The 26,336-nt window shown below is 41.3% G+C and overlaps 1 protein-coding gene across 5 annotated transcripts in view; it reads left to right on the top strand.

Moving 5' to 3' along the window:
* The first annotated feature begins 322 nt into the window (after positions 1-322).
* The window catches only part of nlk2 (nemo-like kinase, type 2), a 186,357-nt gene continuing 160,343 nt past the window's right edge, over positions 323-26,336 (top strand). For all 5 annotated transcript variants that reach the window (XR_005944155.1, XM_041196827.1, XM_041196828.1 and 2 more), the window contains exon 1: positions 323-1,311. Coding sequence is in view for 4 of the 5 variants with exons in the window: in XM_041196827.1 (XP_041052761.1) it covers positions 626-1,311 (686 nt within the window). In the remaining variant the exon portion in view is untranslated. The remainder of the gene's footprint in view (positions 1,312-26,336) is intronic.

The following is a 26,336-nucleotide window of genomic DNA, read 5'->3' on the forward strand; positions in this document are numbered from 1 at the left end:
TGCTTTCCATACGGGGCGGGTGACCCGCCCTTGCAGCACGCTCGGCACCTGGACGCCGCAGGTACGTGGGACGGCGCGCGTCTCGATTCGGCAGAAGTGGTGTCAATCAGGCCTGGTACGGGGACTGTCAGTGGAGAGAGGGGTGGGCGGGCCGCGCTGTCCACTATCGCGTTCGGGTGCGCGCGGCCCGGCTGCTGAGCGAGAGGGGCGGGAGCAATCAGTGGGGGGTGGGGGGGGAGGGACTCCGGCTTTCGAGGGTTCCGTGTTTAGTTTCTCTCCCTCTTGGCGGCTTTGGGGGGGGTGGGGGGGGTAAATTTTTTTTTATTACATAAAAATAAGGTTTATAATTGCCGTTGACGATGTTTACCATGGAAGACTGAAGGAGTTTAACCCCTCAGAAAAATATGTACGAAGTGAAAGCCAAAGTCTTTTGAAGAATTTTTCTATCTCCCGAGGAGTTAAAACGCCGGATTATTGAATTTCCTGAGGAAAACCGGGTGTGGAATTTGCTGGAAGATGGTTTAGGAAGGACGGAGCGAGGAGAGTGCGGCCGAGGCGGAGCTCGAGCGGCGAGGCGGCGGCGGCCGGTGGAGCGCGGGCTGGGCGCGCGGTGCGGCCGTTGGTCATGGCGCTGTGCGGCACCACGGCGGCGGCGGGCCAGCAGCGCCAAAGCGTCGCCAAGCTGATGGCTTATAACGGCGCCGGGGCCGCCCATCACCATCACCACCACCACCACCACCATCACAACAACCATCATCACCACAGTAGCAGCAGCAGCAGCAGCAACCATCACCAGCAGCCGCCTCATCACCCGCCGCCTCCTCACCATCACCACCATCTACACCCCGGCGCTGCTACTACTACTGCTGCTGGCGGCGGCGGCGCCGCTGCTGCTGCTGGGGGAGGTGGGGGGGCAGGAGGAGGAGGAGGCGGAGGAGGAGGCGGCAGCGGCGGCGGCATCGGCACGGCGGTACACCCGGTCCAGCATCACCATCACCCGGCGGCCGCCGCCGCCGCTGCCGCCGCTGCTGCCGCCGCCGCCGCCAGCTCGGCCGCCGTCTCGTCCTCCTCGTCCTCTTCATCCTCGTCGTCCGCCGCCGCCTCGGCCGCCGCCGCGGCGGCAGCAGCCGCCGCGGCGGCGGCGGCGATGCTGAACCCGGGCCAGGCGCCGTACTTCCCGTCCCCGGCGCCGGCCGCCGCCGCCGCCTCGGTGCAGATTCACGCCGCCGCGGCCGCCGCCGCCGCCAAGGCGCATCAGCTGGACATCGAGCCCGACAGACCCATCGGATACGGAGCCTTCGGAGTCGTCTGGTAGGTTTTGAGCAAGTGTTGGCAAGAGTTTTAAACAGGTTGAAAACAGTGCTTTCAAATATTAATTCATTGCTTTTTTTAAAAAAAAACACACACATACACACACACACCGGGTTTTGCCAGTTTTTTTTTAATATTTTATTTTGGATAAACAATTTATCAACGTTGTGCAGTTCGGGTGTCTCCACAAAGCCGCTGACGCTGTTGAACTTGCTGGCTGGGAGTTCCAAAATGTTTTGCTTGCCCAAATGTGTTTTGTGGGTTAGGTGAGCTTCGGCGTCTAACACAGGAAGTGTATTGTAACGTCAGGACTCTAAATAATTTATAAAGTGACATTGCTTGCGGGTGGCGGAAATTAGCCATCATTAGTTTGTTGCATTTTTGCACGGCACTTGGAAGTTAAGTGCTTTTGTCCCTAAGAAGAAGTCCCTTTAGCGTCCTGCTCTGCAATAATGAGAGAGAGCGAAAGCTTGATGAGATATCTTGCCTTTAAGGATCAGCTATTGCGAGGTCATTTGACGCCTAAATTATAGCAAACGGACCAATCCAAAAAAAAGTTCACACTCGATTCTAAATTTAAAAAAAAATGTGAAGCATTTTGCCTCAAGCTGCTGTGAAACCCCGAGAAAGTTTAGTACACTCGGTTGTGTGAACCTCGCTTCCTCTTGCAGTGTTAAGCTGCCAAAAAGTAAGATTAAGTTTTGCCTTCTGGTTTAAAGAATCCGAGTATGAATAGCGATGGTTACCTGAAATTGGTTTTGAAATTTTAGTTGTCTTGCCCTGCATTACGCAATATTTTAATTGTAAGCAAAAGTGGGAGGCTGCACTTGGTTGTTTTAAAGCACTACACTTCTTAGACTGGTCTCAGGTTATCGAAGATTATAATTATAACACTATAATTGGTAACAGCATCTTTAGGTTTGAAGGACCTTCATCTGTTATTCTGTGTGACTAACTGGGCTTACTTTACAAGTGAACGTGCGAACATAAGTATTGGGAGTAGGGCACTAGTCCCTCAAACTTGCTCCACCATTCAATAGCATCATGGCTGATCTAATTTTAACCTCAGCTTCACATGCCTACCCCCATAACCATTCGTCCTCTTGCTTAAAGAGTCTACCTCTGCCCTCAGATGTTCAAGAATTCTGCCTCTTCCACCTTTTTGAGGAAGAGAATTCCAATGTGTCTCAATCCTCTGAGAAGGTGAAATGACTTGTGGCCTGAGTTTTATTTCCTTCCTACAATAACCATCCCAATTAATAATCTCCATGCTTTTTAGTATTCTCTATATATTGTTACCTGAGTTTTCAAAATTTCAAAAAGTCAGTGATATTACATACAAACAACGGAAGTTATTTTCATATTGTTTCATAATGGTGGCAGTGCTTGCTGCAGATAGTTAGCAAGTCCAAGAGGAGTGGCACCCATGCAGTTTGGGATAATAGGTTGTATAGGTGTTAAAATGTAGTAGTTTGAATGAGTGGTTCTGATGGCACAAATTGCCAGCTGTTCTATATTATGAATATCAATAGAACCCTGTACCTGGAGTGATTTTTAATATGCACAATAAGTCATTTTTTTCTTACTGTATTGAACACAATTGAGTGATCTGGGTGAAAGGATAATGGTTATGATTATAGAATATTTTTTGGTTGTTTAATAGGCAATTCACATAGCCTTTCCTCTACGTAAAAGCAGTGTTGGCTTTGCTAGAGAACTACATAAAGTCCTTGATTCAATATTGTAGATATTTTGTAACCCAAATTGGTTTTAATGTTATAAACCCCAGCCCAATTTATTATAGTGTTAGGAAATAGAAGTATGATTGCATGTATGGGTTGCATTTAATTTAAAAGAAAAAGCTCTTTATTGGGGGGGGGGGAATAATTTGGATTAATAGAATCTATAAGTGATCCATGACCAAAGGCAGAACAAGCTCTAGGTGGTTAATGGCCTACTCCTGTTCCTGAGTCCCTAAGATGCAAATAAATTGGATCAAAAGCCTTTTTCATGTTATTTAAGCAAAACTGGAAAACAATAGCAAAGTAGAAATGCAGTGGGAATGAAATAGAGAAAACGTTTTGAAAAATAAGACATGGCAAGTAAGTTTTTAAATGGATATCTAGTGGATGCTATAGCAGGCACAATGAATTGCAGTTTTTTCACGAGAGATTGAGTGCTGAAACTGACAAGTCTTGCTGCAAGACGGTGTGAAATTTCACCCTGTACAAATATTGAATTTGAAAGTTGAGTGTATAATCTAATTTTTAAAATCGGGAGTACTGGTTAGCACATTTTTTGGGATCATTTTCAGATATGTCTGTATTTTTGGTGATTTAATATTGCCCATCATTTTGGAATAAAGTTCTTCCAACATACTAACACTTAAGCTCACTAATCATGAGCCAACAAAAAGTAAAACTAGACTTTCTTGCATCCAGTGGCAACTGTTTTGCAGTGCTTGATCCATAAATATATTTTAATCTTATTTTGGACTGTCCTGATGACTTATATAGTTGCATCACTTGTGATACTAAACTACATGAGCAGAAAAGTTTTTTTTATTTCTGCCTTGCTTTGTGTTAACCAATCTCATCCGAGGCAAATTCCAATTGGCTTAAATCAATGTTGTACTCAGGATCATTAACCTTGTTGGAAACTGCTTGTGTTAACTTTGAGCAAGGATAGAAAAAAGATTGTGTTAGCCCCATCTTTATAGTAGCCTGTATTTTTGGTCACTGATTCAAATGACCACTTCAGTGACAAACCAGTGAAATGCTGGGACATCATTTCACAGTTCCCAGCAAAAGAAGAGAAATCAAATGTTAACAGCACAGAAATGGGCTATTCAACTTTCCTCCATGTTAATTTTAATGTTATCCATATACATATCTTCCAGATTCAAGCAATTATCTACCTATGGACACTATAGCTGTTTGTGGCAGAGAATTTCATATTCTGACCACCCCATGAAGGAAATTTTTCTAACCTTCAGGTTCAACTCTTTTTGTGATAGTTAAATTTGTGCCTTTTTTTTTTGTCCCATTGAATAGTCGGAATTACTTAATACTGTATTTCATTATTTTCATTCGTAATTGTCTATATTTCTTTTGAGTCACGCTCTAACCTCTCTGGTGACAAGTAAAAACCCTTTCTATAATTGATATGTTCGTGTGAATCTATGGTGTACCTTTTTTCAGCCACATTTAAATCCTCCTTATTCATGTACCCAAATCTTTACAGTATATTCAAACATAACCTAAGACTTTGTACAAGTTCAACATTGCTTCTTTGCTTCTGTATTCTATTTCTAGGTGTATGACTAAATTGTTTACCTATTTGTGGTCTTTTATATTTGACCTGTTTTTAATGGCTTTGTATCTATGCATCAAGATTCCCCTGCTCCATCACTTGGGATGCATTTCTTTTCCTTATTCTTTTGAATTAGGCATTAGCTTGGTTCAGTGTTGGCACACTCTGCCTCAGGTCTTGTCCTAGAGTGGAGACCAAAGCATGTAAGTAATGCTGACATGCCTGTAAAGTACTGAGTCGCATATTGTTGGAGGTGCCATTTCTCAGATGCAACAGTAAACTGACACTCTGTTCAAGTAGATCTAATAGTGCAATATGAAGAGATTGTTGGCAGATATTTATCTGGTAACCAACAACAGCAAAAACAAAATAACTGATTTATCTAATTGTTATGTAAGTCTTATTGTAAGCAAATTGGCTAACTACATTTACCTATGTTTAAAAAATAAACCATTGAATAAATGCATTGGGATGATCTGTGGATGTGGAAGATGCTATAGTATATAGTGCATGCTCTTTCTTGACTGTAACGGTTTAAGAAGGTGGCTTTCTACCACCTTAAGGGCAATTAGGCATGGGCAATTGTTATGACTACAGCTGATGTAATTCCTGAGCAAGCCAGATCCCCAGAATGAAGCCTATCTTGCTGATCATAAACTTTTTTTAATAATTGTGAAAATGAGGAGGAAGAGCTTCTGACCTCAAAAGCATAGAACTCCAGTAACACTTTTAGAATTTTTAAAATGGAAAGATTTATTAAAAAGAAAAAGCCTTAAGCGCACAAGATGGAAGTTACACAGTTAAAACAGTCTTACAGAACAACCCCAAAATGGCAAGCTTGGTCAAAAGTACACAATTAAACTACCCCTTTATAGATTTTTAACCATGAAAATCCAGTAAATATTACCCAAGACAAGAAATTGTTGTCACTTTTTAATAAAGGAACATCTCATGACTTCTCAGACACTTTCACTCTGATGTGGAATTCCAAAAGGAGGTGCAGAAGTGAACTGTTTACTAAAACAAAGACTTTCCTGGCTTAGCACTGAGTTGCTTTCTTCAATTTAAACCTTTCACAACTTTTCAGCACTTCAGCACACACAAGCTGTCCTTGGTGGGCATCCCCCTCCACAGCAACTCACTGCAGTTAAACAACCTTTTCCTTAAATATCTTTTTCCCCTTTCATCTCCACTTCCATTGTTCTCCAACACCCTTTTGAAATTCAGCTTCTCCAAGTATAAAAATCTTTCATGTTTTCTATTTTACCTGTACTGTTGCATCATAAAATTTAATATATCTTCCCCTGTTTACTCATGGAACCCCTATAAGATGCAAATGTTCCCTGTCACCTCTGAACTCCCTTTAGAAATTCAACAACTGAAAACCAATTTCCCCACTTATCTACAATGCAAATATCAGACCCAAACTATTTACTTGTAACCCCAACCCACCATAACCTCTCATTACAAATGCACAAACCTAATGCCTTTAACCTTTTAATTGCTTAGACCTTATAGACAACTGTCTCTAATAACCTTCCCTCTGTTTAATTAACCCTGGACGCACACAGCTTTCTACACCAAAAACGTAATCTCAAAAAATATAAAAATAAAAATGTACATCTCTCATCACACAAGTGTTGGCCTAGCCAGTAACACTCACATCTTATAGATGAGCTTCTTTTATTTTGCCATGAGCTGCATCTGCCAATCCTGTGGGCCTGTTATCGTGCAGTCTATCATAATTTGCCATATATAGCTTCAGTTATCAATACTAGTGTCTATAGTAAGTTTCCCCAAGACTGACTTCAGTGGAATACCATTAGCTGTACTTTTTCATTCAGAAAAACTTCCTTTAACCCTATTAACTTTCTGGCCTCAGCTATTATTATCCATGTGTTTTTTGCTGCAGTACTTCATCAGATGCTTTTGGCAAATCCAGATAAGCCATATCCACTATTTCTTTTCCCTCTCGTGTTCCTTTTAGGGTTTGGTGCAACCGGTGGTTTAATGATCTTCATCCAACCATCCAACATTATAAGCTCTAGTACTTTTAACCACAGCAGAAATAAGATTGATCTATAATTACTGTCCCCCATTTTTTAAAGGGGATTTTCATTTACCATTGTTCAACGTGGTATAAATTTCCGTTGGACAGAATTTTGGAAAGGTCCAATCAGCCTCAACCATTTTTCCCAGTCCCACCCTATCCAGCCAGTTTCTCTTGAATGTAATTTTGGGGAGTGGGAAAGAGTAGGAAAGAAATTTTTTGAGAACACTAAATCCATTTATGCTTTAGAAGCTTTTTGTTTTCATGCACATTAAAATGTTAAATGCATTCAGTTGTCAAATGTCATACATTGTTGTCAACTGTTCACTTCTGCTCTTGTATGTAAATTACTTGCCCAGCAGCTAGTGCAACACTCATGCTGCTAAGCGAAATTCAATGAATATGGAGTTTTTTTTCTCCATTAGTTTGTGGGATGTGGGCGTTCCCTATTTGCCCTTGAAAAATGGTGGTGAGCTGCTACCTTGAATTGCTGCAGTTTGTGATGTAGGTACTCCCACAGGGCTGTTAGGTACCGAGGGTTCCAGGATTTTGACCCAGTAGCAATGAAATAGAGGCAGTGGATTTCCAAATTGCGACGCTGTGTGACTTGAAAGGGAATGTATAGCTGTGTTCCCAGGCATTTGCTGTTGTCGTCCTTCTAGTGGCAGAGATTGCAGGTTTGGAAGACGCTGTTGAAAAAGCCTTAGCATGTTGCTGCAGTGCATCTTGTAGATGGTGCACACTGCAGCCAAAGTGTGCTAGTGGTGGCGGGGGGAAGTGAATGTTGAAAGTGGTTGGAAATGCCGATCAAGTGGGCTGCCTTGCCCTGGGTAGTGTTGAGCTTAGTGTGGCTGAAGCTGCATTAATCCAGGCAAGTGGAGAATGTTCCATCACATTCCTAATTTGAGCCTTGTGGATGGGTGGAAAGGCTTTGGCGAGTCAGGAAGAGGGTAATTTGCACAGAATATGCAGTAGTAAAATAAAGTCTTGATGCCTGTGGAATAAAGTAACACTAAGTTAAGTTTTTATAAATGAGATTTTGGTGCCATACTTAAGTGGGTTGATCCTTGGATTTCATTTTTTTTAAAAAGCTCTGAAAAGTTTACTGGGTAATCTTCTAGGTGACTTTTACACTGGGAACAATAAACTGGCATTTATATGGGATGCTTTACTCTGTTAAAGGTGCAAAGGCACATCTGTTAAACAAAACTTGCACTTGAGCCACATGTGATATCAAGAAGGGTAAGGTAGGTTTTATCGGGTATCTTAGAGGAGAGAGGAGAAAGGCAAAATAGTTTTTATTGATGAAATTGCAGAGTTTAGGATCGAGGGAGCTGTAGGCATAGCCACCACTGGCAGAGTGATTTAAAATTGAGAGTGCAAGGGACCAGTATAAGTAGATAAAGGCAAAATATTGTGGATGCTGGAAATCTGAAACAAAAGCAAAAAATGCTGGAAAAACTCAGCAGGTCTGACAGCGTCTGTTGAGAGAAAGACAGAGTTAATGTTTCGAGTCCGTATGATGACTCTTCAGTGCTAAGTCTTTCTCTCGCCAGCGTAAGTTGTCTATTTGCTTCCGCACCGATTGGGAAGCGGAGAGTGCTTCATGAACCGTGTGCTAAGTTGGGAATTTGGTGCAGAGGTGGAAGAAGATGATGCTTTTATTTTTGTTTTACCTCTAGTAACTGATGTGTTCTTTTGCCTGTAACCTGCTATTATTTTAGTGACTAATTTAGTAAAGTAATCCAAATAAATAAGGATAGATTGACATGGCAGGGCAGACAGCATGCCACGATTGCATGCGTGGAAGTTTGTAGGCTGTATTGCAGTTCTGGAAAACCATACCTGTGGTTAGTGTCCTCAACTTTCACAACTTCAGCTCAGCCTGAGCTGCAGACATTGTGGGGCATCAAGATGAAGGAGAGTTACTTCTGGGAGGCAGTCACACCCCCTTAGGTTAAGAAGAACTTGAGTTGGTTAGGGGCAGGAGGGTGAGACTGCAAGTTAGGCAGGTATGGGGATCCAGCGTGCAGTGATGGAAGAGCCTGAGTCCTTGACTTCAACTAACAGGCATGACTTAATTGGTACCTGTGTGGATGAAACAAGGACTGAAGAGTGGATCAGCAAAGTGACCACGGGATGGTGCAGAGTGCTATTTAAGTGAGGGAGTGAAAAGGAAGGTGGTAGTGATAGGGGACAGTATAGTCAGAGGCGTAGATACTGTTCTCTGCAGCCAAGACCAGGAGTTCCGAAGAAGACATGGCTGCAAGGGGATCAGGACTGGGAACTAAATATCCAAGGATATACATCCTATCGAAAAGATAGGCAGGTTGGTAGAGGGGGTGGAGTTGCTTTGTTAGTAACAAATGAAATTAAATCAATAGCAAGAAATGATGTAGGGTCAGATGATGTAGAATCTGTGTGGATAGAGTTGAGGAACTGCAAAGGTAAAAAAGCCATTATGGGAGTTATGTACAGGCCTCCGAACAGTAGTCAGGATGTGGGGCACAAGATACACCAGGAGATAGAAAAGGTGTGTAAGAAAGGCAAGCTTACAGTGATCATGGGGGATTTCAATATGCAGGTAGACTGGGAAAATCAGGTTGGTAGTGGATCCCAAGAAAAGGAATTTGTGGAATGTCTACTAGGGAACAGGCAATTCTAGACTTAGTGATGTGTAATGAGGCAGATTTGATAAGGGAGCTTAAGGTGAAGGAACCCTTAGGAGAAAGTGATCATAATATGATAGAATTCACCCTGCAATTTGAGAAGAAAAAGCTGGAATCAGATGTAATGGTATTACAGTTGAATAAAGGCAACTACAGAGGCATGAGGGAAGAGCTGGCCAGAATTGACTGGCAGATGAGCCTAGCAGGAAAGACAGTGGAACAGCAATGGCAGGAGTTTCTGGGAGTAATTTGGGAGACACAGCAAAAATTCATCCCTAGGAAGAAGAAGCAGCATACTAAAGGGAGGACGAGGCAACCATGGCTGACAAGGGAAGTCAGGGACAGCATAAAAGCTAAAGAGAAAACATACAATGCGGTGAAGAGCAGTGGGAAACCAGGGGATTGCGAAGCCTGCAAAGACCAACAGAGGACAACTAAAAAAGAAATAAGAAGGGAGAAGATTAAATATGAGGGTAAACTGGTCAGTAATATAAAAGAAGATTGCAAGAGTTTTTTTAGATATATAAAGGGTAAGAGAGAGGCAAAAGTGGACATTCGGCCACTGGAAAATGACCCTGGAGAAGTAGTAGTGGGGAACAAAGAAATGGCGGAGGAACTGTAGGTACTTTGCGTCAGTCTTCACAGTGGAAGACACGAGTGACATCCCCAAAGTTCGAGAGTCGGGTGGCAGAGATGAGTATGGTGGCCATTACCAAGGAGAAGGTGCTAGGAAAACTGAAAGGTCTGAAGGTGGATAAATCATCTGGACCAGATGGATTACACCCCAGAGTTCTGAAGGAAATAGCTGAAGAGATAATGGAGGTGTTAGTGGCGATCTTTCAGGAATCACTGGAGTCAGGGAGGGTCCCAGAGGACTAGAAAGTCGCTAATATAACCCCCCTGTTTAAGAAGGGAGTGAGGCAAGAGACGGGAAATTACAGGCCGATTAGCCTGACGTTGGTTGTTGGTAAGATTTTAGAGTCCATTATTAAGGATGAGATTTCAGAATACTGGGAAGTGCATGGTAAAATCGGGCAAAGTCAGCATGGTTTCATCAAGGAGTGGTCATGCCTGACAAATCTGTTAGAATTCTTTGAGGAGGTAACGAGTAGGTTAGACAAAGGAGAGCCAATGGATGTTATCAACTTGGACTTCCAGAAGGCCTTTGACAAGGTGCCGCACAGGAGGCTGCTCAGTAAGATAAGAGCCCATGGTGTTGGAGGCAAGGTTATAGCATGGATAGAAGATTGGCTGTCTGGCAGGAGGCAAAGAGTGGGGATAAGGGGGTCCTTCTCAGGATGGCGGCCGGTGACTAGTGGAGTTCCGCAGGGGTCAGTGTTGGGACTACAACTTTTCACTTTATACAATAATGATCTAGATGAAGGAACTGAGGGCATCCTGGCTAAGTTTGCAGATCATACAAAGATAGGTGGAGGGACAGATAGTATTGAGGAGGTGGGGAGGCTGCAGAAGGATTTGGACAGGTTAGGAGAATGGGCAAAGAAGTGGTAGATGGAATACAACGTGGGCAAGTGTGATGTCTTGCACTTTGGTAGGAAGAATAGAGGCATAGACTATTTTCTAAATGGGGAGAGAATTCAGAAATCTGGAGTGCAAAGGGACTTGGGAGTCCTGGTCCAGGATTCTCTTAAGGTTAACTTGCAGGTTGAGTCGGTAGTTAGGAAGGCAAATGCAATGTTGGCATTTATTTTGGGAGGACTAGAATATAAAAGCAGGGATGTGCTGCTGAGGCTTTAAAAGGCTCTGGTCAGACCACATTTAGAATATTGTGAGCAATTTTGGGCCCCGTATCTCAGGAAGGATGTGCTGGCCCTGGAGAGGGTCCAGAGGAGGTTCACGAGAATGATCCCAGGAATGAAAGGCTTAACATATGAGGAACATTTGAGGACACTGGGTCTATACTCAGTGGAGTTTAGAAGGATGAGGGGGATCTGATTGAAATGTACAGAATACTGAAAGGCCTGGATACAGTGGACGTGGGGAAGATGTTTCCATTAGTAGGAGAGACTAGGACCTGAGGGCACAGCCTCAGAGTAAAGGGCAGACCTTTTAGAACAGAGATGAGGAGAAACTTCTTTAGCCAGAGAGTGGTGAATCTATGGAATTTATTGTCACAGAAGGCTGTGGAGGCCAGGTCATTGAGTGTATTTAAGACCAAGATAGATAGGTTCTTGATTGGTAAGGGGATCAAAGGTTCTGTGGAGAAGGTGGGAGAATGGGGGTTGAGAAACTTATCAGCCATGATTGAATGGCGGAGCAGCCTCGATGGACCGAATGGCCTAATTTCTGCTCCTATGACTTATGGTGCCTGCCCAGTGCCAGGGTTAAAGCCATCTCTTTGTTGCTGGGGACTAACTTAAAGGTGGAGAATCCAGTTGTCATAGTTCCTTTAGAAATCCTCGACATAAACAAATTGAGGAATGCTGTTCTGCTGAGAGAGTTTGAGGAGTTGGGGTGCAAATTAAAATTTAGAACCTCAAAAGGTAATAATCTCTGTATTGTTGCCTGAGCCACTTTTTATGATTTGGAATAGGGTCAAGCAGACTAGAGAATTAAATGCATGGCTTAGTGGTATGGGAAGAAGGGGTTTTGATTCATGGGACACCAGCACCGATACTGAGGAAAGGAGGAGCTGTTAAGTGGAATCTGCTGCACCTAAACTGGGTTGGGATTGGTATCCTGGTGAATAGTATAACTTGGGTTTTAAACTAAAAGTTGGGGGATGGTTCAAATGAAGGGAGATTTAGAAAAGTAGAGACAACAGAATGATGTAGCGATTTGGGTAAAGACGGATACGGACAGATTTGACTATAATGATGCATCAGTGAATAAGGTCCGTTCAAAAAATTGTAAAATAAAACTGTGTATTTGCATTCACAATAAAATGGATGAACTTGTGGCATGATAAAGGTATTTGATTTAGATCTAATTGCCAACATACACATGTTTACAAGGTGATAAAGTGCCACTCAAAGGTTGTTGCAGAAAAAAGTTCATGGTGTGGGGAGGTAACGTATTGGCATGAATGGAAGATTGGCTATCCAACAGGAAGCAGAGTTGGCATAAATGGGTCTTTTTCTGGTTGGCAGAATGTGATGAGTGGTGTGCCGCAAGGATCTGTGCTTGGGCCTCCACTTTTTACAATTTATATAAATGACTTGGATGGAGACCGAAGGAATGGTGGCTAAAATTGCTGATGACACAAAGGTAGGAAAGTAATTTGTGAAGAGGATGTAAGAAGGCTACAAATTGACATAGGCTAAGTGATTGGGCAAAGACCTGGCAAATGGAGTATAATGTGGGCAAATGTGAAATCGTTCATTTTGACAGGAAAAAGAATCTTACCTAAATGGTGAGAGATTGAAGAGCTCTGAGATTCAGAAGGATCTCGGTGTCCTAGTGCATGAATCACAAGAGATTCAGCAGGTAATTAGGAAAGCTAATAGAATGTTATCATTTATTGTGAGAGGAATTGATTACAAAAGTAGGAAGGTTATGCTTCAGTTGTACAGTGCATTGGTGAGACCACACCTGGAGTACTCTGTGCCATACTGGTCTCTTTCTTTAAAGAAATATCTAAATGCATTAGAAGCAGTTAAGAGAAAGTTTACTAGACTAATACCAGGGATGGTCAGGTTGTCTTCTGAGGAAAAGCTGGACAGGGTAGGCTTGTATCCACTGAAATTTAGAGTAAGAGATGACTTAATTGAAACGTTTAAGTTCCTGATGGGTGGATGTGGAGAGGATGTTTCCTCTTGTGGGAGAATCTAGAACTAGGGGTTGCTCATTTAAGACAGAGATAAGGAGAAATTTTTTTGAGGTTTGAGAATGTTTGGAACTCTTTGTCAAAAGGCGGTGGAAGCAGAGTCTTTGAATATTTTAAGGCAGAGCTAGATAGATTCTTGATTAACAAGGGGTGAAAGGTTATCGGGGGTAAGCAGGAATGTGGGGTTGAGGTTACATTCAGATCAGCTATGATAATGAATGGTGGAGCAGGCAGAGTGGCTTACTCCTGCTCCTAGTTTGTGTGTTCGTATATGACCAAGGTTGGGAAATAAATATTCAAGAGTGGATAACATTTTGAAATGACTGTAGGAATTGAAAAGGAGCAGCCCTGATAGCAAAGGATGACTGTCACATGAAAGGGATCTTAACTCGGAGGATGAGGAAGCAGAATCAGTATGGGTGGCGATAAGGAATAAGAATGGCTGGAAAATGTTTGTGGGAATAGTTTTGAGGCCCCCTAAATGTAGTTATCACTTTGGACAGGGCAATGAACAAGAAATAATTGGAGCTTGTAACAAAGGCAATGTAATATTTGTGGGAGACATTAACCATATTGACTGGACCAAAGAAATTGGCAAAGGTAGTCTGGAAGAGGAGCTTGTATAATGGTTTTTATTACAGTTTCCTGAACCAAGACATTGTGGAGCCAACAAAGGATGAAGCTATTTTAGACCTCTTATTGTGCAAAGGGGCAGGGTTATGGTAAAAGATCTGCTCGGAAAAAGTGATCATAATACAATTGAATTCCATATGTAAGTTTGAAAGTGACATTCTCCAATCACAAACAAGAATCTTAAAGTGAATTTATCTCAGTATGACAGAGGAGCTGCTAAGTTTGGTTGGGGAAATGGACTAAAAGGTATGATGGTAAGTAAATAGTGAGAAGCATTGAAAGAAGCAATTCGTTCAAGAAAATGCATTCCATGAAAAAACAAAGTCGGTGAGCAGATCCATCCGTGGCTTACAGGGAAGTTAAGGATAGTATTAGATTAAAAGGAGAAGCTAACGTTGCAAAGAAGAATAGTAAGCTAAAAGTTGATCCCTTGGAGGCAAAAACATGATAACTTATCATGGGGGGGATGAGGAAATGGCAGAGGCATTGAACAAATATTTCTGTCTTCAAAAGTAGAAGACAAATTATATATCAAAAATAGAAGGAACCAAGAAGTTAATAAGAATGAGGTTATTAATATTAGTAAAAAAAAGTATGGGGGAAACAGCATTGTCTTTCACTGTCGCTGGTTCAAAAGCCAGGGACTCCCTTAAACAGCACTGCACCTACACCAGGTGGACTGGTTTGAGAAGGTGGCTCACCATCATCTCCTCAAGGGCAGTTTGAGATGGGCAACAAATGCTGGCCTCGCAGTGATGCTCCTATCCCATGAAATAAGAATTAAAAACACTTAAGGGACTAAAATCCAAATATCCTAGGAAATGATTACCTACATCCTAAGGAACATAGAGATTATGGCTATGTCAATCCAAAATTCCCTAGATTCTAGAAAGGACCAGGTGGATTGGAAGTTAGCCAGTGTAACACCGCTATTAAGGAGGGACAAAGAAAACTGGGAACTACAGGTCAGTTAGCCTGACTTTAGTCATCTGGAAAATACTGGGCCAAAAACAAAAACAGAATTACCTGGAAAAACTCAGCAGGTCTGGCAGCATCGGCGGAGAAGAAAAGAGTTGACGTTTCGAGTCCTCATGACCCTTCGACAGAACTTGAGTTCAAGTCCAAGAAAGAGTTGAAATATAAGCTGGTTTAAGGTGTGTGTGGGGGGGGCAGAGAGAGAGAGAGAGAGAGAGAGAGAGAAGTGGAGTGGGGTTGTAGTTGTAGGGACAAACAAGCAGTGATAGAAGCAGATCATCAAAAGATGTCAACAACAATAGTACAATAGAACACATAGGTGTTAAAATTAAAGTTGGTGATATTATCTAAACGAATGTGCTAATTAAGAATGGATGGCAGGGCACAAGGTATAGCTCTAGTGGGGGTGGGGAGAGCGTAAAAGATTTTTAAAAATTTTTAAAAAAATAATGGAAATGGGTGGGAAAAGGAAAATCTATATAATTTATTGGAAATAAAAAGGAAGGGGGAAACAGAAGGGGGGTGGGGATGGGGGAGGGAGCTCACGACCTAAAGTTGTTGAATTCAATATTCAGTCTGGAAGGCTGTAAAGTGCCTAGTCGGAAGATGAGGTGTTGTTCCTCCAGTTTGCGTTGGGCTTCACTGGAACAATGCAGCAAGCCAAGGACAGACATGTGGGCAAGAGAGCAGGGTGAAGTGTTAAAATGGCAAGCGACAGGGAGGTTTGGGTCATTCTTGTGGACAGACCGCAGGTGTTCTGCAAAGCGGTCGCCCAGTTTACGTTTGGTCTCTCCAATGTAGAGGAGACCATAAATAAAATACCTGAACCAATGCTTCTTGAACAGGTCCTTGGCTTGCTGCATTGTTCCAGTGAAGCCCAACGCAAACTGGAGGAACAACACCTCATCTTCCGACTAGGCACTTTACAGCCTTCCGGACTGAATATTGAATTCAACAACTTTAGGTCGTGAGCTCCCTCCCCCATCCCCACCCCTTTTCTGTTTCCCCCTTCCTTTTTTTTCCAATAAATTATAAAGATTTTCCTTTTCCCACCTATTTCCATTATTTTTAAAAAAAAACACCCCCACTAGAGCTATACCTTGAGTGCTCTACCATCCATTCTTAATTAGCACATTCGTTTAGATAATATCACCAACTTTAACTTTAACACCTATGTGTTCTTTTGTACTATTGTTGTTGACATCTTTTGATGATCTGCTTCTATCACTGCTTGTTTGTCCCTACAACCACACCCCCCTCTCCACCTTTCTCTCTCTCCGCCCCCCACACACACACCTTAAACCAGCTTATATTTCAACTCTTTCTTGGACTCAAACTCAAGTTCTGTCGAAGGGTCATGAGGACTCGAAACGTCAACTCTTTTCTTCTCCGCCGATGCTGTCAGACCTGCTGAGTTTTTCCAGGTAATTCTGTTTTTGTTTTTGTTTTTGATTTCCAGCATCCGCAGTTTTTTTTGTGTTTATCTCTGGAAAATACTGTGATCTATTGTTGAGGAAGTCTTAACAATGCACTTAGAAAAGCATAGTATGATTAGAACAAGTCAACATGGTTTTACAAAAGGGAAATCCTGTTTGACAAATTGCAGTATTTTGAGGATGTAACTAGTAGGATAGGTAAAGGGGAGCAGTAAATATTATATACTTGGATATTCAAAAGGCATTTGAAAAGGTGCTACACAAAAACATAAAAAAAATAGGAGCAGAAGGTGACAATATGCTCCGTTGAGCCTGGTCTGCCATTCATTTTGATCATGACTGACCTTGGTCTTCAGCTCCATTTTCCTGTCTGCTCCCTATATCCCTTGATTCCCTGAGAGACAAAAATCTGTCTATCTTAGCCTTAAATATATTCAGTGATGGCACATCACTAACCCTCTGGAGTGGAGAATTCCAAAGATTCACAACCCTTTGAGTGAAAAAAACTCTCCTCATTTCAGTCCTAAATGATCAGCCCCTTTATCCTGAAAATGTAACCCGTTGTTGTAGATTCCCAGCTATTTGCTTTTCTAATTGCTTGCTGTACCTGAATTTTGACTGTGTTCCTTGAATGAGTGCACCCAAGTGTCTCTGAACATCAGCATTTACAAATTTTGCATCTTTGCCCACTCACTTAACCTGCCTAGATCTCACTGCAGCCTCTGTGCCCTCCTAACAGCTTACATTCCCACCTGGCTTTGTATTATCAACAAACTTAGACACTGTCTCTTTACCTGAATCATTAATATAGATTGTACATAGCTGAGTCCCCAGCACTGATGCTTGTGACATTCCACTAGTCACAACCTGCCAACTTTGCTTCCTGTCTATTACCTGATCCTCTATCCATGCTGATACACCACCCCAAACTCCATGTACTTTATATTTTGTATTAACCTTGTTATGTGTGGGACCTTATCAAATGCCTTTTGGAAATCCAGGCATACTATACCTTCTGGTATCTTTATCTCCCCCACTAGTTACATCCTCAAAAAATTCCAAGTTTGTCAAACAGGATTCCTCTTTTACAACATGACTTGTTCTAATCATACTATGCTTTTCTATTTGCATTGTTAAGACTTCCTTAATCGATTCTAGCACTTTCCTGATGATTGTCAGACTAATTGGTCTGTAGCTCACTTCCTTCTTGAATAGCAGTGTTATATTTGCTAACTTCGAATTTGCTAGGGCCATTCCAGAATCTAGGCAATTTTAGAAAAACATAGTGCATCCACTATCTCCGTCTACGTCCAATGGCTCTAAAAATCAAGTCCTGGGGATTTGTTGGATTTTAGTCCTTTTTTGAGTTTCTCCCGTCTGATTTTTAATTACTTTCATTTCCTCACGCTTATTAGCCTGTAGGTTGCCCTCTATATCGGGTATGTATCTTGTCATTCTTCGGTGTAGAAGACAAAAAATATTTGTTTAATATCTCCACCATTTCCTCATCCCCCCATGGTAATTTCTCCTGTCTCTGCTTCCAAGGGACCACTGTTTACTTTAGCTACCCTCCACACGGAAGGTTAATAAGCGAAATAAGGGCTGAGTTGGAGATAATATATTAGCATGGTTGGAGGATTGGTTACCAGACAGGAAGTAGAATAGATTAAAGGAACATTTAAATTGGCAGGCTGTCACTAGTAGAATGCTGCAAGGATCAGCACTGGGGCCTCTAATGTCTGCAATCCATATTACTGACTTGGACAAAGAGCTCAAGAGTGATATATTCAAGTTTGCTGCCGATTTTAAAAAAAAAAAAGGCTGCAAAGAGATATCAACAAGTTAAGTGAGTTGGGCAGCAAAGTGGCAGATGGAGTATAATGTGGATAAGTCTGAGGTTACTCTGGTAAGAATATAAAATGAGAATATTTGTTCGAAGGCGAGAGACTTTTAAATGTTGATGTTTAGAGAAATTGTGCAAACTTGTGCAAAAAACACGTCAGCATTGCAGGTGCTGCAGCAATTAGGAAGGCAAATGGCATATTGGCCTTTATTGTAAGACCACTGGCAAGGTGTGCAGTTTTGTCTCCATTCCTAAGGAAGGGTATACTTGCCTTGGAGGTAGTGCAGCGAAAGTTATTCTTTTAGTTCCTGGGATGAGTGGGATGATGAGAGGTTGAGTAAATTGGGCCTATACCCACTGTATTCAAGAATAGAGAGGTGATCTCATTGAAACAGTCAAGATTATCACTGGGATGTACAGGATAGACAGATGTTGCTTTCCCCTAGTTGGGGAACCTAGCGCATAGGGTGTAAAGCCTCAGGATAAGGGATCCATTATTTAGCACTGAGATGAACAATTTCTTCACTCAGCTGTGAATCTTTGGAATTGTTTACCCCAAAGGGTTGTGGATGTTCCATTGTTAAGTATATTCCAAACTGCCATATATAGATTTTTGACCTCCAGGAATCAAGGGATATGGTGAGAAGGCAGGAAAGTGGAGTTGAGGCAGAAGGCCAGCCATGATATTGAATGGCAGAGCAGGCCTCAAGGGTTGAATGATCTATTCTTATTTCTTTTGTCTTCATTTGAAAACACCTCTTCATAGTTATTGAGCTCAGTGCCCTCAAAGCATGAGTTATGTGTTTTAAAATATTGTTTACCTTTCACCACGTTGTTTCAAGCACTACCATTAGTATTCCTCAATTTTCTCTACTCAACATGAACTGGGAGGTGGTGATTTGCATTATACTGTTGAGTTTTTTTTGTATTAGAGAACACAGTATGGAAGTTACTTTTACTGAAATTCCAGTGAAGGCATAGGAATTGGTTAATTCTATTCTTGATAAATGATTTTCTGTTTGAAAAATAATTGCATTGATCTTAATTGCAAATTTGTGCACACTGTTAGTAAACCATGCACAGTAAAGATGTATAAATCACAATGAGTGAAAGTAATTGGGAGCGCTTAGCGTCTTCTATGCAGGTGGATCAAAAAAAATGGTTCCACCTATCTTTATACAGAATGTTACCCTTTTACATTTGCAATATGCTTGAAAAACTCAATGTATTTTCTGGTTCTGAAATGTTACCTTAATCAGTAGTTGTTGCTAACTTGGAAATTGCAAGAAACTTTTAAAACTCCTTGCACCTACTCATTTGAAAGTGTCATGTTGAAACCAGGCTGAAATACTTGTAAATCATCCTGACATCTATTACTTTTACAAAGTTTTTTTTCATACAAATAGCTATGGTAGAATGGATGTATTAAGTAATTCAGTTGATTTTGTACCTTGAATAATGCCTAAACCAAATGGAGACCTGCACACTTATTAACAGATTGTATGTGTCTTGTATTAAGTACTCAGACTGCTAATTTCCACCCCCTTATTCAATGTTTGCATGCCATTGTAATAAAATATGTAGAATAAACTAGTCAGGGTAGTTTGGGTGTATGTTTTTCAGATGACATCACTGTTTTGTAGCCTTAAAACCCTCAGTAATGCATGTTTTATATATAACTCAATGCAAGTTTAAAATAAAGCTGGTACAGTTGAATGTTGTACTTAACTATGGTTTGAAGATCTGATTTTTTTTTTGCATTAAAGGCATATATACACTCGTTGAACATGATTCCAATTTTTCTTTGTATTTTGGGCATATTCAAATTATGAATGTTAATGCAAAGGCAATTATTCCAATGATATCAGGTACTTCATTAAAGCAGCTGCCCTGAAAATTACCATTTCCTAATGCTTCAGTAATATAATTTGTTCATATCATTGCCTACAATTTGGGAAAAAATGAATGGCCTTGTTCACAATCCCATTTAAGATATGTTACTGATCCACTAATTTACAGAAGGCATTGCTTGAAGAATCGGAAGTGTTTTTAGTTGCTGTTTAAAATGGCCTTGTTTTTAAGTTTGCCAATGGGCATCAATATTGAAAAGGTGGTGCTTCCACTATTGCATTTAATAGTGAAGAATAGGAAAATATTAAAACTAAATTTGCATGCTTAATCAAGTAAAGAATAAAAGGGACTTCTCAAAAATATCAGCTGCATATGCAAAGTCTATTGTTTAAAAAGGGATCAAAGGAAATGCCAAACAATTATAGGCCAGTTAGTCATACATCAGTGGTGAACAAATTAGTAGAATCAATCCTGAAAGGTAGAATTAACTGTTATGTCGAAAGGCATGGACTAGTCAGGGATGGTCAGCATGGATTTGTTAAAGGAAGGTCTTGCCTCACAAATTTGATTGAATTCTGTGAGGAAGTGACAAGGGTTGATGAATGTAGTGCAGTGGATGTTGTATACATGGATTTTAGCAAGGCATTTGACAAAGTCCCACATGGCAGATTGATCAGGAAAGTAAAAGCCCATGGGATTCAGGGTAACGTGGCAAACTGGATAAAAGGTTGGCTTTGTAACAGGAAATAAAGGGTAATGGTCGATGGATGCCCTTGCGAATGGAAAGTCGTCTCAAGTGGTTTTCCACAGGGCTTAGTGTTGGGACCCTTGCTGTTTGTGTTATATATTAACGATTTGGACGTGAACATGAGGGACACGATTGGGGAAATTTGCAGATGACACAAAGATTGGCCGAGTAGTGGATAGTGTAGAGGATAGCCATAATCACAAATGATGTAGATGGGTTGGTGGAGTGGGCAGTAAAGTGGCAGATGGATTTTAACATAGAGAAGTGTGAGATCATACATTTAGGGAGGTCAAACAGTTACAGGGATTACACAATAAATGGGAATATACTAAGAGTGGTAGATGAAGTGAGAGATCTTGGCGTACAAATACACAGGTCCCTGAAGGCAGCAGTTCAAGTAGACAAGGTTGTAAAGAAGGCATATGGAATGCTCTCCATTGACAGAGGTATAGAATATAAAAGTAAGGATATAATGTTGAAACTATATAAAACATTGGTGAGGCCACAACTGGAGTATCGTGTGCAGTTCTGGTCACCACATTACAGGAAGGACGTAATAGCTCTGGAGAGAGTGCAGAGGAAGTTTACAAGAATGTTGCCAGGGTTAGATAAGTGTAGCTACGAGGAGAGATTGGATAGGTTGGGGTTATTTTCCTTAGAACAAAGAAGGCTGAGAGGTGACTTGATTGAGGTGTACAAAATTATGAGGTGAATAGATAGTGGACGGGATAAAACTGTTTCCCTTGGTGGAGAATTCTAGAACCAGGGGACATAGGTTCAAGATAAGTGGGTGGGCGTAGGGGGGGACATGAGGAAGAACTTTTCTACGCAGAGGGTAGTGGGTGTCAGGAATTCGCTGCCCAAGTTGGTGGTAGAGGCAGAAACTCTAAACTCTTTTTAAAAAGTACCTGGATCTGCACCTTAAGTGTTGTAAGCTGCAGGGCTATGGGCTGGGTGCAGGAAGGGCTTAGAAAGGGCACCTGGGTGTCCTCGGGCTGGCATGGACAAGATGGGCCAAATGGCCTCCTTCTGTGCTGTAACTTTTCTATAGTTCTATTCAGATGTATTTAACACATTTATGTATTATTGCACCAATACATCTGAAAGTGTTGTGTGCATGACCTGTATTGTGGTTGGGAGAGATCTAGAAGTAATGGTAGACTTGGTATTTACCATGACAATGCTGTGGAGCAGCAATCAACAAAGTAAACAGACTGCTGAGTCCCATTGATAAAAACAAAAAAACTGCGGATGCTGGAAATTCAAAACAAAAACAGAATTACTTGGAAACACTACTCAGCAGGTCTGGCAGCATCGGCGGAGAAGAAAAGAGTTGACTCAAGTTCTGTCGGAGGGTCATGAGGACTCGAAACGTCAACTCTTTTCTTCTCCGCCGATGCTGCCAGACCTGCTGAGTTTTTCCAGGTAATTCTGTTTTTGTGCTGAGTCTCATTGTCTGATCAGTTGCAGATACATGAGGCTGGCATGCATAATCTGTATAGTGCTTTGATTAGGTTCTGAAGATCCACATTGCTTTGTAGATGTGTAATAAATTAATGTGTAAACTTTGGAAGTGGTACATGGAAGGATTGTGAACCTCCACCCCATCCCAGTGCAGCCAAAGATCAGGTTATGGGGGAATTAAAAACCCACACTCTTCATATGAATGAATTTAATAGAAGCATAAAAGGTAATGATGGATTGAACGGTTTAATCTCAAGCATTGTAAACTACCAGGGCATAAACTTGTCTTTTCAGTTTGTACTTGACTGATGTCAGGAACTGCTGTTCACATGAAGAATGGTGCAATACATTCAAGTGGTGATTAAATGTTGTGTTGGTGGGGGAGGGCAACCATGGACCTGCATTTCTGTATAAAGGAAAAGATAGTTGGGGCTGAATGACCTCACTCAAATGTTTCCTCATGTGGGTTTGCCTTTGAGTTCAACTTTCCACTTTGCTTTATTCAAAGCTATTTCTGATATTCAAGCCTAGAATGAAAACACAATGGTGTTGCTGAGAACCAATATTACCAGTTTACAGTACTTTGTAATTTTTGATAAGGTCCAGCATTTTAAACTTTTTTAAATTCAGCTGAGGTTTTCATTTACATGTAAAGTAAAATGTTAGTAGCCTGACTGTTTGCTCCTGTTTAGAGCAATAGGCTAAATAATCTCAAAAATAGCCAAGGATTGATTAAATTTTCCAGTATTCACAAAAAGAAATGCAATTGGATGAAGATCTTAGAATTAACTTTGTATTTTGACTCTTTCTGAACTCTTGCAAGTTTTACTATTTTTTTCCTACCTTTTATACTAGTGCCTGTCCTTGTGTGATATGCCAGGAGTTTTTTTATTCATGTTGTTGAGCATAGTGCAAGCAACTGGATGTTTGGCTTTGCATGTATTCGGACTAGAGTGCTTTTTCAATCAAATATTCCTATAATCCTGCAAAATATTCTTTTGGTTATAGTTTGCCTCAATTTTTCATTAAAATGGATGATTGCTCAGCTTGGCATAAGCTTTATTTTAGCACTTAAAATTAGTGTAAAAGAAGATGCAGGCATTCTCAAAGCACAGACTTTTAGTTGTATTGCCTTCATATTGTGACTATCCCTGTTTCAACTAATGTTTGAGTTCAGTAACTGAAGGTGTTTTACAAAATTTCTTGTGGCTTAGTATTAAATTTTAAGGAATTCTACCTGAGATGGAAAAAATTTATCCATGTTAAGCACAAATTGAAGTTCTACTTGCCCTTCTCGAGAATCATGACTGTAGTTTAGATGTCTGATTTTACTTTGTCAAGGACATATTTTGAAAAATGTTGAATAACCATATATTTGAAGCTGTTTCTTCTGACAAAGTCCAGAGCTAGGGGGCATAATCTCAGGAAAGGGGTCAATTTAAGATTGAGTTGAAGAATTATTTCACTCAGGGTTGTGAATCTTTGGAATTCTATGTTCCAGAAGGCTGTGGGTGTTCAGTCATTGAGTATAATCAAGGCTAAGAGATTTTTGGACACAGAGTTTAAAGGGATGGAGGGACCTGGTAGGAGAGTGGAGCTGTGGTTGAAGTTGAGCCATGTTCTAATTGAACGGTCACACAAACTCTGAGCCGGATGGTCAATTCCTGCTCAACATTTTGGCCAGAAAATGAACTGGACTAGCCATACAAACATTAGCTACAAGAGCAGGTCAGAATCCTGTGACAAGTAAGTCGTCTCCTGTCTTGCCAAAGCCTGTCCACCATCCACAAGTCAGGAGTGTGATGGAATACTCTTCACTTGCCTGGATGAGTACAGCTCCAACAACATTCAAGAAGCTTGACACCATCCAGGACAAAGCAGCCTGCTTGATTGGCACCCCAGCCACAAACGTTCACTCCCTACACTATGGATGCATTGTGGCAGCAGTGTGTACCATGTGCAGGAGCTTGCCAAGGCTCCTTAGGTAGCACCTTCCAAACCCTTGTGCGCTGCCATCTAGAAGGACAAGGGCAGTCGACACATGGGAATACCCACCACCAGCAAGTTTCCCACCAAGCCACTCACCATCCTGACTTGGAACTTTATCTCCACTCTTTCACAGGTCAAAATTCTGGAACACACTTTCTAACAGCACTGTGGGTTTGCCTACACCACATGGACTGCAGCGGTTCCAGAAGGCAGCTCACCACCACCCCCTCAAGGGCAATTAGAGATGGGTAATAAATTCTGGCCTAGCCAGTGATGCCCTTATCCCATGAATGAATAAAGAAAACTATGGCACATCAATTGATCATAGCAGAATGTTCTGTACAAGGTGGTATGCTTTTAGTTTTGATTGCCTTGCAACCTGTTTCTTGAGACTAGTAATCTGTGAACGTTTGTAAAAGCTCTTTTTTTTACAAAGAAGCAAAGCATGTTTAAAGTTGATTGTCAAACCCTTTGCATGGCTCACTGAAGAATTGAAATGAAGTTTTGAATTATAAGACCTAATAGATGTGCACAAAAATATGATATCATATTGAAGTGAATATTAGTGCAGCTAAGATCAAAGAATCATTACTATTTGATAGATGCCAGCTAGACTCAATGGTAACACTCACTTCATAGTCACAGGCTTTATGGGTCCAAGCCCTGCCCCAGGACTTGAAGCCATAATCTAGCTTGAAATTTTAGCGCAATAGTGGTATTGACAATGCTGTGTCGTTTGACATGCTTTTGCACCCCTATCCCCCACTATGTATTTGACTGGAGATATTTGAATAAAAGCACAAGTTATTGTGTCATGGCTAACATCTATCCCTCAACAAACACTAGGAGAAACATAACTGGTCATTTTATTTTGGTGTAATTTGTAGGATCTTTTGTGCAAATTGACTATGGTGTTTGCCGAATTTCAAAAATAATTTGTTTATAAAGCTTTTGAGGATTCCCTGAGGACTTGAAGGATGCTACATAAATAAAAGTTCTTGCTTGCTTCATAAAATAAACCTGGTACTGAAAGAACCGCAGGTGACGACCGTCTTTTTCACTTCTCCGGATGTCTCCTTGTCCTAGACCTGGAAGGTTTTAAACTTATTATTCCACCCTCCTGAGTTCTAACATTTTTTTACATTTTTATTGTGATTCTCCCTCTACTTTTTTGAACAGACCTTGGACAATTTTAAAAATAACTAAACTGGATTTGATATGATCATACTAGGGCTTGTTTTCCTGAATTTAATAAACATTATTTACAAGGATCCTGAAACTTTTACTTTTCATTAGAACTGTTGAAGTTCTTGGCAATTTGTGGAGGTGTGTAAAAACAATAACAATGGGGTAATTATATGAGGTGATTTCAACTTTCCCAACATTAATTGGGATAGACGTAGTGGTAAGGGCTTGGATGGAGTGGATTTCTTGAAATGGGTACAGGAGGACTTTTTAGGTCAATATGTAAAGACTCTAACAAAGGACGGTGCATTGCTAGACCTAATTCTAAGGAATGAAGCCGGACAGGTGGCTGAGGTGGTGGTGGTGGTGTGCGAGCATTTTAGTGATAGCGACCACAACATGGTACAGTTTAAGTTTGTTATGGACAAAGAAATCAACAAGTTGCAAAAAAATGTTTTGGATTGGGGGAGAGTGGATTTTAGCAAAATAAGGCAGGATCTGGCCAAGGTAGACTATAGATTTCCCCACAAGTAACTGTTCCCAGAGGAACAGTGGGGGGTGTTCAAAAAGGAAATGGGGACGGTATAGGCTCAACATGTTCCCTTTAGGGTGATAGGAAGGAGTTACAAGCCCAGAGAACCATGGATGACCAGAGATATTCAGGTTACAATGAGAAGGAAAAGAGAGGCTTTTAGCAGGTACGAGGGAAGCAAATCAGCAGAGGCATTAGTGGAGTACAGACAGTGCAGGCTGGAGCTTAAAGTAATTAGGAGAGCAAAGAGGGGATATGAGAAAGTTCTGGTTGGTAAAAGTAGGGAAAATCCCAAGATCTTCTATAAATATATCAATGGGAAGAGGATAACCAGGGAAGGAGTAGGGCCCATAAGGGAGCAATCTATGGGTGGAGCCAGAGGATATCGTCAGTGTTGAATGAATACTTCACATCCGTCTTCAGCCAAGAGAATGAGGATGAAGGCTTCGAACTCTGGGAGAGAGACTGCGAGGTTCTTACGCAGATTGTTATAGGGAGCAACATGGTGTTGGCAGGCTTAAAAGTGGACAAATCTCCAGGTCCGGATGATT

Source organism: Carcharodon carcharias, chromosome 10 (assembly GCF_017639515.1).
Source record: "Carcharodon carcharias isolate sCarCar2 chromosome 10, sCarCar2.pri, whole genome shotgun sequence".
Classification (NCBI taxonomy): domain Eukaryota; kingdom Metazoa; phylum Chordata; class Chondrichthyes; order Lamniformes; family Lamnidae; genus Carcharodon; species Carcharodon carcharias.